The sequence below is a fragment of the Maniola hyperantus genome, chromosome 3 (assembly GCF_902806685.2).
Source record: "Maniola hyperantus chromosome 3, iAphHyp1.2, whole genome shotgun sequence".
NCBI classification, from domain to species: Eukaryota; Metazoa; Arthropoda; class Insecta; order Lepidoptera; family Nymphalidae; genus Maniola; species Maniola hyperantus.
This window is the reverse complement of record NC_048538.1, coordinates 7,911,948-7,924,700: the sequence shown is the minus strand read 5'-3', so window position 1 is coordinate 7,924,700 and position 12,753 is coordinate 7,911,948. Positions and strand designations below refer to the sequence as shown.

The window sequence follows — 12,753 nt, the reverse complement described above, 5'->3', positions numbered from 1 at the left end:
CCACCCAGTTCCTCACACCACTCCAAATTTCTGATGTTCTTTGGTTATTTCTGTAATGATAAACCTACCTACGTCACCGATTTCAATTTCAATTGTGACGCAATTGATAAAATAATACTTACACATAAACAGTTTACCTTCCTGTTCAGTAGATTATTCAAGAGTTGAGTAAAACCCGTGTTGTAATAATTATCACGCTACATTTATAGGTGTAACGCGTTAAACATCTATTTACACAATTATCTTGAAAATGTTATGAAAGTATGAGCATCGTTGCAACGTTGACTCGCTTGAGGTTTGCGATCAACTGTAGAAAAGGCAAATTATTTTTTGGGCGCAAACTCTCTGAAATCTCATCATCGCGCTACTGCCCTGGATCTTAGCTTGGTCAAGCAAACCTCATCGCAGGCGTTCAGAAGCAGCTTCCTTCCAGCTCCGAATCCCCAAAACCCTCATTTGCCGTTTTGGCATAGCCTGGTCGATTTGGACTTTGGTATAGATCGATCGGATATATTTGCTTTTCCTTGCATAATCATTGGTTGGTTTATTATATTATAAGTAATTTTATTTATTAAACATAACTTCCCTTTGACAAAAAAGGTCCGTAAGCCTAACCTCGAGGGGAGCGGAGTGTAGTGTAATGTGTAAAACAATAACTTCTGCTATAAAATGGATTATCTACCTAAAATGAAAGCTTACAAAGACGAGACGGCGGTGGTGACATTCCGGCTTTAAGCAAAATCAATGCCAACAGATATAAATACACTTAAAACCACTTAGTAGGCAGACAACGTAGTATAAAAACGTATCAGAAAAAATTACCAAGGTCGAGAAGCGAGTGATATCATTTATGGCTCGCCTGTCCCTGAACTCTAGCTGTGACGCACGGCCACTCAAATATCACCGACCCTGAACTTATATAAAAATACGGCTTTGGTAATGTCAAGTAGGTAGCGCCTCCGTTTCATACATTCGGCTCTGTATCCAGTATTGAAAAATTCTAATCAAAGTTCTATTTCCGGATGGCTCTATTATAAGAAATGATTCCTACAATAGAGTGTCATTAGTTAGTAGCCATAATACAATATTACTTACAAAGAAGTATCTAGATTCTAGACGGTCATAAGCAGTCTTTTGATAGTATAAACACAGTTTTTTATTAGGTCCCTTAACGTAAACTTGTAAGGTTCAGTTTTCAATGGAAGTGTCAAGTAGAGGTACTTTCGGTAAGTAGCCAGAGTCTAACTAGATAGCCCAAAACGAAATCTAATCATCCCGACTTCACGCAGTCTTGTCTGTCCTACCCCTAGTGTTTTTGTAAAGCGCTAAGCCTGTGGAGTGAAGTAGGAAGCTAGCGAGCGAAGCGAGCCGTTGATTGCGTAGCGAAACAAAGGTTGAGAAAAAAAGCCGAATGAAGGCGAATATATTCTGGTGAAAACCCATTTAAAAAAGTCAGATAAAATCTAAAATAACATACGACAGGATATTTCTTTTTATTATTAAATGACTACTAGCATATTAGACACCCATTAAAAATTGGACCTTATATCAGTTTGCATTAAAAACTTATAACTTGTGGCTGTATAATTTGTAAATCAATATTATATTTACATTTTTTATATCAATAGAATTGACTAGGTCAGCATAGGAGCGCTCCAGTGACGTTTCGGCTTTTAACTATAACATAAGAAATTTTAAAAACATGTTTTACAACAAAAATACAGCATCATTCATTTTAAAATTATTTTTATTATTTGATTCAAAACATATAATGTTATACATTTAGTACGATATATACTCGTATTATTTATTTAGCTTTACCTCGTTTCTTATTGGGATGTTTTACTTTCTGTGGTTTGTTCTGGCCTTTCTTACCACGGCCTTTAGTTTTTTCTTTCGCCTTCTGTGCGCGTAGATCTTTCTTCATGCGAGGGTCGACTACCTTGTATTGTCCCTTAACGCCGGTCGGGCGCTTCATTCGCTTGGCTGTAGTGTGCTTCTTGGCGACGACATACGTAATCTTCTTTTTGCCGTCGGTTTGCGCCTTCTTATACAGCTGCCGTACTTGCTGCGCCTTCTCCCTTTCAGACATATCAGCATTCTCCATGACCACTTCGACCTTCTTCTTAGCTCTTTCCATCTTTTTGATCATTCGCTTCTTCTTCCTCGCCTTAGCTTCGACCACCTTCTTAATCGGTCTCGTATTTATGTCTTGCAGTTTATTCTTGTACTCCTCGGTGTATTTCTGCAAAAAATATATTGATTCTTGAGACTTGTAAGAATAGTTTTAGAATTTTATTTTAATAACTAGCTGATGCCCGCGACTTCGTCCGCGTGGATTTACGTTTTTCAAAATCCCGCGGGAACTCTTTGATTTTCCGGGATAAAAAGTAGCCTATGTGTTAATCCAGGGTATAATCTATCTCCATTCCAAATTTCAGCCAAATCCGTCCAGTAACTAGTTTTTGCGTGAAGGAGTAACAAACATACACACACACACACACACACACACACACACACACACACACACACACACACACATACACACACACACACACACACACACACACACACACACATACACAAACTTTCGCCTTTATAATATTAGTCGGGATAACAGCCGCCCTGATCACAAACTTTGATACAATCAATGTTATAATGGAAATAAGCGTCTAGTGTCGACAAAATTTAAGACACCTGTGACTGATGAATAATGATGTAAATACGAATGTACGATTACCGTCACGTAGGTAACTACGACTTTTCAACGACATGGGATCAAGCGTACCTACAGTATGTACAACCCAACCTTTGTATAGAAAAGTTAACAAATCGGTTGACGGAGTTATGGAGTGGCATCGACAATAATTTTCATTCCTTATTCCGAAAGAACCCTATTGTTTTTTGGAATATAAAGTATCCTAAATGTTAACCAACAGTACCAGCTTTAAGAATACCAAGCTGCATTGAAGACCGTTTTCAAAATAATAAATTTTACGCGTTATATTGTTGTATTACAAATAGCGCACGCGTTCTACCTTGCTGCTGCTAACGGTGACCCTGTTTGTTTATACTAACACTGGGGCCGATTCTCTAGTACACCATCTCTAAACTAAACTAAATTAACAGGTCTAAGTCTAGTGCTTTCCTTTTCCGCAAGCAACATTATGAAAGGGATAGCAATAGAATTTAGACGTGATATTTTAGTTTAGTTTAGAGATTGTGTACAAAGGAATTAGCCACATTGTTATAGTGCAGGACATACTTATTAACCCATGCAAATGCCACTCAGAAAGATGTCAAAGAAAGAACATTTCTCAAGCCCCTACCAACTTTAAGTACGAATAATTCCTGATCTGATAGCTCTTTGTTGTAGCACTTGCAGTTGCCGCGTTTTGAAACGGAAGTCACGTGATCTGGTGCGGGGAAGCCATCTTGGAGTCGATTGTATAAATGCGGGTGGTTGATGGTTTTTAAGCGAGTCTCGTTCCGACTCGAGACTCAACGACTATTAAATGTTTTTGTGTTTAGGTCGCCATTTGCAATTGCAATTATTGTGCCCTAACGTGAGTAAAACTGACAGGTGAAATCGCGGCCTTATATTAGCAAAAAGAATCACTCACCTCAGGCACTACAATCTCCTTCTTCATGTGTTTCTTTTCATCCTCAACAAACCAATCGGGCAGATTCTTATCATTGAAAGCGTATCGGTTCCAGCCGTCGTCGATGAGGTCCCGTTTAAACTTCTTCGAAGTCGCTAACATTGTGCCCAGGGCCAACGTTTCAGCATCCATCTTTATTGATTTCTTCAATCTTTTCAATTCTAAAATTTAAAATTCATTTACTTTAAACATGTAAAGAGATTTTTATAATGTAAATAATGGGTACAATACATACAACGATCAATTTGATGATTTTGATTTGTCAATATTTCCACCCAGTTACCCATGGTTGGTGGGATCGTGGTATGTACCGGTAACGACATTATACCGTTAAACCACAAAATAACCTTAAACTCATTAATTAGTATATAGAGCTATTTAAATTCCGGCCAAAACTCTTTACTGGGTCATCACTGAGTTCATAAATTAATCTAAATATTTAAAAGGAAAAGGTGACTGACTGACTGATCTATCAACGCACAGCTCAAACTACTAGACGGATCGGGCTGAAATTTGGCATGCAGATAGCTATTATAACGTAGGCATCCGCAAAGAAAGGATTTTTGATAATTAAACCCCTAAGGGGGTGAAATTTGTGTAGTCCACGCGGACGAAGTCGCGGGCATAGGCTAGTAGACATAACTTAACTTAACTAAATACATACGCTATAGCTTAACTTAACTAAAAACCGCTGCCGTACCGTAGCGTTATTGTCGTAGCTAACAACGGTTATCAGCTATCAGCATCTATGACGAACCAACTGACAACGCAACGCTGCCAACTGGCAACTGACATTGTTTGGTTTTTTGGTAACTAGAAACGCAATAATTATGCCTTGTCTTTCTTTCTTCCACTGAAAGCTGAGAAGGAGCGGTTATTGGCTACCGGCTTAGTAACTAAGAACTTGATAAACCAAAGCCAACCTTATCTCTATTACGCTAAGGCTTAACTGTTACATACCATTACACTTTGATCTATCAATCTTAATACAGTTAGCCTTAGAGTAATAGAGATAAGGTCCTCTTTAGTTTATCAATCTTCGTGAAATATTTTTGGTTAACTGGATTGTGGCAAACTATTCGTGCAGGCGTCCACTATAGTTTGACCTATGTCAATGATCATTATAATTAAACTTTGCTGCTATGAACTTAAGGTTGTGATTACTTCACGATATTCATGAAAGTAAAATTGGTTTTATTTTAGTGAATATGCGCGCGCTAGCTATACAGACGGTATTGATAACGCAGCTAGCTTAGTTACTACTACGGAAACCGCTGCGCGTTGCGCATATTAAATTAGTTGAAACACAACTCTGATACCCATATTTGGCAACGGTTGTCAATATTGGTATTGAAACTAAATAACTGTTGATTAACCGTTGCCAGAAATAGCCAATAACGCCCATCTTTATAAGCTAGTAATACATATAAGATTACGTCGAACAAAATCGTTCGTTCAGAGGAAAGGAAAGTGTTTCTGAATAATTTTGACAGGTTGACAGCATCTCTGAGGTGTTTTCTTAGCTTTTAAGGCACATCCTTGAGCAAAACGCTGCTCTAGCCAAGTCAGCTAAGAACATAATACTTATAGAATCAGGAGCTCAGACATCAGAGAGGATCGTCTGAAGTGGAGGTGAACGGGTCACGTGTTTCGTGACACCCAAGAAAAGTGAAGTACCCTAGTGAAAGCGGTACCCACGAGACGAGAAAAGAATCAAGAACCAAGAATCAAGAGAAAAAAAATCAAGAGGAAAGAATCAAGAGAGTAAAGAATTTGGGAGGAAGAACTGATACTGACAGCTGGTCCATTCTAGAGAAAGACTGGAGGAGAAGACTGTAAACACTAGCGAGAGTCGGAGGCCGCGAGATATTTCAAGTTGAGAGATTTTTGACGATGCAAATTGATTGACTACAACATTGTGGATTCTGCAATAAAGACTATTTTATTTTATTACATACCGGGATCTTGGGCAACCACTTCAAATCCGTCTTTCTTGCTTGTCTTAGCTCCAGATTTGTTTGCAGCGGGTGCAACAGTATCCTCAACATCGTAGTCACTGTCGGACGAGTCACCATCAGTATCATCGTGTTTTCTCTTCAAACCAGATTTTGTAGAATCCAAAGAATCTTCAGTGGGCAGATCTTTTACTTTTTTGCCTGAAATATATTGTTATTAAAGTTTTAGACTAGCTGATGCCTCTGGTTTTTTCAGTGGGGATTTAGGGGAGCTCTTTAAGGGATGATTTATGCTAACACGTGGCGGGCGCGTGTGGTGTTAGCATAAATCATCCATAATTTTTCGGATAAAAGTGCTATGCCACTCTACAAGAGGTAACAAGCTACCTACATACAAAATTTCGTCAAGATTGGTTGAGCAGTTGTGCCTTGAACAGGTAATAGAAAAATATGCATTTTAATATTAATATGCAAGTATGGAATGATGATCTATTATTGAAATATAAAAACCAGCCCTAATATTTTTGGGCCCATTTAAAACTTGTTTTGAAGAGTAGCAGTGTAGTATCTTCTATTTCACTGCTACTCTTAGAGAAGAAGTAGAGAAGAGTAGTATGAAAGTACCTTTTTCTCTATACGTTTCTGCTAATTTGTCCAAATCAACCCCTTCATCGTCTTCCTCATCAATGTCTTTAAAGCTATCTTTCTGAAACCAGAGGTCTGCTTTCATTGACCTTTTTGAGACAGGGTCAGTGTTATCCAGGTCTGTCAGCAGAGGATTATTCTTAGGAATCGGTTGAGTTTTGTTAATCTTGCTATTCCTTAATGTATTCAACTTGGTTATCTTGTCTACTTTTTTAGTTTCATTGTCTGAATCTGAAAAGGCTAATAAAAACAAAAGAAACATATTTTATTGTGTGCAACCAACCAATCAACAAGCTCAAACTTGTGCATAGTAAACATGCTTGTAAAAAGAGGTGGGTTATGCTGCCACAGCACTGTTTTTTTTTAAATAGATATAGCGAGCAAACGAGTAGGCTTGTCACCTGATGTTAAGTGATTACCGCCGCCCATGAACATTTGCAGCACCAGAGGAACCGCCGATGCGTTGCAGGCCTTTTAGGAATTTGTTGGTTCGCCCCTTGAATAACCACATGTTATAATCTAGTGGGAACACCGCCGATGGGAGTTGGTTCCACAGTTTGCACGTGCGTGGAAAGAAGGATCTCGCGCAGCGGACGGTCGAAGTGCACCAGACACCCAGGTGGTGAGGGTGAAATTCCGTACGGTGGCGCGTGGTGCGGTTGTAGAAAAAAAGAGGTATTTATTTAAAAGAAATAATACTTAATTATATCTTTAAATAAACAATATTATTTTAAAAAGTCATTACCCAACGAATCTTTATCCTTATCACTTTCCGAATCTGATTCCATTTCCAATTCACTATCAGAGTCCTTATAGTAGAGACCAGATGAATCCAGCTTAGACGCTTCCACGTCGTATTTGACATACTTAGCTTTGGTTTTAATTTCATCATCAGAATCATCTTTGCCATCTACTACTATGTCAGGTTGTTGATCAATAAGCATTTGCAGTTGCTATAATATTAAAAAAAAACTGTTTTAGCTTATCATTTCACAATTAAGTAAAGCCTCAGTATTACACACTAAGTTATATACAAATAACATAACAATAATATTTGTTGTTATAGCAGCAATATAGAAATATAAATTGTGAAAACTTCAACTCTTTGCCTAGTTCACGAGATACATCCCGCTGAAAGATGGATGGACAGCAGAGGCTTAGTAATAAGGTCCCGTTGACACCCTTGGGGTGCTAACAAGCATCCAGAGGCATTGTCATTTGCATTTCAGATTTATAATAATATATTAGAATGAATAGATTATTTAATTGCAAAAATACATGAGAACGTTCAGCTGTTTAGTATGGACCTGCCTGTGAGATGTACATTTGTAAATATTGCTTTTTAAAAAGAGTAATAATAAATAATTATATATTATAACTGCAGTTTCTTGCAGCTTTCTTTTCAGTAAAATCTAAATCTGCTTTCTGATAGAATCACTATACCCAATAGTCTTCATTTTGTAATTTTATTAAAATGTTGAACGAAATTCCGAAATAAATTAATACTTATCAAAAATTAAGTTAGGCTGTTAATAAATTCATATCAAAGATTTCCTCGTCTGTAAATTCATATCAAAGATTTCCTCGTCTGTAAATTCATATCAAAGATTTCCTCGTCTGTAAATTCATATCAAGATTTCCTCGTCTGCAATGAAGGGATTGTGGTATGAAAAGACTAAAGGCACTCCTGTGATAGCCAGAGGGATACAGGTTTGATCCCTGCAGGTTCTACAATTTTTGATATGTATTAAAAATTTATTTTGATATTCTTCATGTTTTATAAGTGCCAGTAAAGTAAGCCTATGTTAAATGAATTGTTTGAGAAGAAATAACCACCCTCTTTTTCTTGTAAACAATATCAAATTATGTTAATATAGCAAGAAGCATTAAGTAAATAGTCAGACATGGCTTCAAATAAACTAAAATACTTTTTATCTCACCTCACTGTTCTTGATATCAGCCAGTTTGAACATATCATGACTCTCCATAATAGGGCCATCATCACCTTTCAACACCATTTTAAGATTCATTTTCTCAGCTAATTTTTGCCTCTGTTTATTTAGCTGTTTCCTTTTTCGCTTTGATTGCTTCCTTTCTTCTTCCTAGTACAAAAAAATATTTTTATACATACTTATTACATATTTTATTTATTGTCTAAGTACAAGAATCTTCGGAACATTTTTAGTTTTTAGTATTTTCCATACAATATTGAGAGTATTAATTATCATGTTGTTTTATCATAATATCATCTATTTTCTTAAATAACTTTGAAACTATTTATTTTAAGACTAGATGATGCCCGCAACTTCGTCCGCGTGGATTTTCCGATTTTCCGGGATAAAAGTTGGTTATGAACTTTCCTTGGATGCAAGCTACTTCTGTGCCAAATTTCATCCAAATCGGTTGAACAGATGGGCTGTGAAAGGCTAGCAGACAGACAGACACACTTTCGCATATTAGTATGGATTATATTTTTTTAATTTTCTGATTTGCCCCCAAAAGTAACCCCTATATTCAAAATTCAATTATCTATGTTACAGATTCATGTTTGGGTAACTAGAATCAATAGTTAACAATTAACATGCACTTGCTTGATGTGAGATGTTTCAGAATTTGGTTGCAAAAGTATGCTTAGTCATCACAGAGATTTGTCTGACAAATCTATTTTGTTTTATTAATTACTAGCTTATGCTCGCGACTTCGTCCGCGTGGACTACTCAAATTTCAAACCCCTATTTTACCCCCTTAGGGGTTGAATTTTCAAAAATGCTTTCTTAGCGGATGTCTACGTCACAATAGCTATTTTCATTCCAAATTTCAGCCCGATCCGTCCAGTAGTTTGAGCTGTGCCTTGATAGTTCAGTCAGTCACCTTTTCCTTTTATATATTTAGATTCTGGCACATATTAAGGTATTTTAATTAGAGTTGACTTGATGTGATTATATTATATTGACTATTTTTTTTAATTATTTCTTGGTTAATTTATTATAGGTAGATAATTATTATGTGACATGTGATATTATATTATGTGATATGTGACTGTTGAACATTATAATTCTAAAAAAAGTTATAAAATAGCTTATTATTAATAGATAATAAGAAAATAAATTTTGCATGCCCACTGTATGGCGGATTGTAGCTGTAAATAAACCACTGTAACACCATCATTGTACCTGCAATCGTGCAAATAAATAATTTGATTCATTGATTGATTGATATTATTGTATCATACCTGCAGCCCTGCTATTTCTGCCTCCACTTCATCTTTTTCTTCACCTGAGCCTTCTTTGTCAACATTTGAAGTGTCTGTCTTTTCTACTGCTACCTGAAAATTTTGGAATCCTTTAAATATACATATGATGGGTGATAAATAAAATTTCAGAACTGGTCATATTAAATGTATAATTAAAAAAACCGGCCAAGTGCGAGTCAGACTCGCGCACTGAGAATTCTGTACTAGGGTTGCATATTTTCGACATTTTGCACGATAAATCAAAAACTATTATGCATAAATATAAATAAAAATCTGTTTTAGAATGTACAGGTCCCTTTCATGTGATACCCAACTTGGTTTAGATATCTTACTTTGGAAATTGAAAATACTAATTATTTGTTCATGAACACATTTAATAAATTTTTTTCAGTGATGTAACCACAAATTCAGGGTTTTTGGATTTATTTCTTTACTTATGCTACCTATCTACCAAATTTTATGATTCTAGCACAACGGGAAGTACCCTATAGGTTTTCTTGACAGACATGACGGACAGACAGACAGACAAGAAACTGATCCTATAAGGATTCCTTTTTTTCTTTTTGAGGTACGGAACCCTAAAAAGACAAAATAAGGATGTAATAAAAACTAAATACATAGAAGTAATATAAGATAAATAGGTACCTCAGTTTGAGTCTGTGTAGCTTTCCAGTCCTTAATGTGCTTTAACCAGCTTAACAAAGCTTTTACATCCTTCCTCCCTAGAACCTTAATATCTTTGCAGCACTCTTTTATTTCACTAGTGGTTCTAGGATGATTTAAAATTTCCTTGTCATCTATTAATATCTGTTAATTTAACCATAAAAGATGACAACCATGTTATAATATCACAAAACAAAGTAAATTTTCAATGTAATTTGATTAATACTTTACCTCAGAACACCCTTGAAGTAAATCTATTGGGTCATCTTTTTCTAAAATATCTGATACTGAAATGCTGTGAAAAGTAGTGTAATCATTTTCTTGGTATCCTACTGCCTTAGCTTTCTTCTGTTTCTCAGGATGTAAGATACTATTTTGCTGTTTCTTTACTATCTCCAAATCTTCAAATACATGTTTTGGATCCAGCAGCTTAGGATCAATACTGTCTGGAGCGATATATCCTTGACAGACAACAAAAATTTCTGAGGACTCATTTCGAGAAGCTTGTGGTTTTGTAGCATGAACTTTTTTAAAAAACTGCTTCAGTATCCACAATAAGGCATGATAATCTTTAGACCTGAAGACTTTAGTAACAAACCATCCTCCTTCTCTTAAAAAATTGGATGCCAACTTCATTGCACTTAGAGTGAGGCACGACTGCTGGTAAGCATCATGAATCCAATTGAGACCCACATTTGGGGCACCATCGTGCAGCACCACATCTGCTTTCCAAGTCTTAATTTCCTTCTTAATAGCAGTTTTACATTTATCAGTTGTTATATCTTCTGTGAGACTTATACAGCCTGGAACTTGTTTGATGGGAAACAAATCTACTCCTATAACTATGCTGGATACAGGCATGTTCTGATGTGCCACCTGCATCCAGCCGCCAGGTGCAGCACATAAATCGATGCATACTCGAGATTTTTGAAGAAATCCAAACTTACGATTTAACTGAATAAGCTTAAATGCAGCTCGAGAACGAAAACCTAAGAAACAGATAGTAATTAGTATTGTACAAAGTAGTGAAGAATAATTTCAAAATGAGGTTTCAAAACTAACCTGTTTCCTTCGCAAGTTGATAATATTTATCTTTTCGCTGTTTCCCTACTTTAGTTTTCTTTCCCATTTTATCGTTGTCTAGAACTACGCATAGAAATTAGACACCAACTCAATTTGACTGAAAAATGTTCACATTTTGTTCCAAAACCATGTGATTTTGCTTTGCTTTGATCTTTTTTTCCAGTCGGTAGAAGTGTCAACCATATGTTAAAAGTACTCTGTGGTGTCAACTGTCATGTCAATCAAAGAGAATATCTGAGGAATATAATCATGATCTTAGATGAATGATTATCATGATGATGTGGCAAGCACATGGCAAGTAAACAAACTTAGTCTATGTTGTCAAAATTTTACTTGTTTTTAAATTCATGTTAAGCATGAATAAATTACTTTTAATCATCTTGCAGGCAACTAAAGTCATTATTTAAAATGATAACCTAATAAATTGTTGATTTTAAAAGAAAACATCGAAATATAGTTACTGCTACAGTTTCAAGTTTTTATTAAAGCTATCCTCGTAAATACCACACAGATGTCAAACATCTGTCAATCAATTTTAAGTTTGAATTGTAAATTTTTTCGGGTGGTTTTTAGAGTTCCGTACCCGAAGGGTGCCAACGGGATTTTATTACTCCACAGTCCGTCCGTCTTTCAGCGGTCTGTGTCTCGTGAATTATAATAGGTAGGTAGAGATTTGAATTTTCCTTGAATGTGTATTTCTATCTGTCAATCCGCACTTGGCCAGCGTTGTAGACTATGGCCAAAACCCTTCTCACTCTGAGAGGAGACCCGTGCTCTGTAGTGAGCCGGCGATGGGTTGATCATGATGATGATGATGTATTTCTATTGCCACTATTACAACAAATAATAAAATTTTCAAAATGGTAAATTATAAATAAATAAAAACTCTTGTACGATGGGACGGAAGTTCCGTACCATTTCACGGAACCCTTCGTGTGTGAGTCTGATTCGCACATGACCGATTTTTTTATTTTTGCATAATTATTAAAGTCTCAGAAGACTTGTAGTCTTCATTTCATCTTCTTAAGACTCCTTAAAATTGTGGCCTGAACATTTTTTTTACGAAATAACAGTATCTATCGCGGTACGTAGGATATCCGATGCCCTGTAGCTTTCGATAAGTACCTAATCATCTAAAATTATCGGACGTTCGGATAATCTTATTCGATTAAGTTGTTGTGAATAGCGTTTGATAGTCGTAATCGTACGATATCTACGTAAGTTCGATTCGGTTTCGGTTTCGACAACTTTACTGTCGATACGGTTATTCTGAATTGAAAATACATCTTATCGTACGACAACTTACCGAATCGATCGATAATTATGTTATCGAAGTGTTCTGAATCGGCCTGCTGCTATCGCTATCTCATACGCGGTTACTTTAATCTAGCTTTTTTACTCAATCTACGTAAAAAGTGTATTATTGTCTATGGTATTGTGAATCCGTGACATACTCTTTGATTACTGGGTCTGTGCTTTCCGTGTGACGGTG

At 36.2% G+C, this 12,753-nt stretch overlaps 1 protein-coding gene across 1 annotated transcript; it reads right to left on the bottom strand.

The window, feature by feature from the left end:
* Window positions 1-1,729: 1,729 nt before the first annotated feature.
* On the bottom strand, window positions 1,730-11,442 carry LOC117996276 (pre-rRNA 2'-O-ribose RNA methyltransferase FTSJ3). Its single transcript, XM_034984320.2, has 10 exons — window positions 11,241-11,442; window positions 10,410-11,167; window positions 10,161-10,322; window positions 9,495-9,587; window positions 8,203-8,364; window positions 7,008-7,215; window positions 6,242-6,502; window positions 5,621-5,818; window positions 3,624-3,823; window positions 1,730-2,245 (listed from the first exon to the last, which is right to left on the bottom strand). The coding sequence occupies exons 1-10, from the start codon at window positions 11,305-11,307 to the stop codon at window positions 1,808-1,810; spliced, it is 2,547 nt and encodes an 848-aa protein (XP_034840211.1). The 5' UTR covers window positions 11,308-11,442; the 3' UTR covers window positions 1,730-1,807.
* Window positions 11,443-12,753: the final 1,311 nt, after the last annotated feature.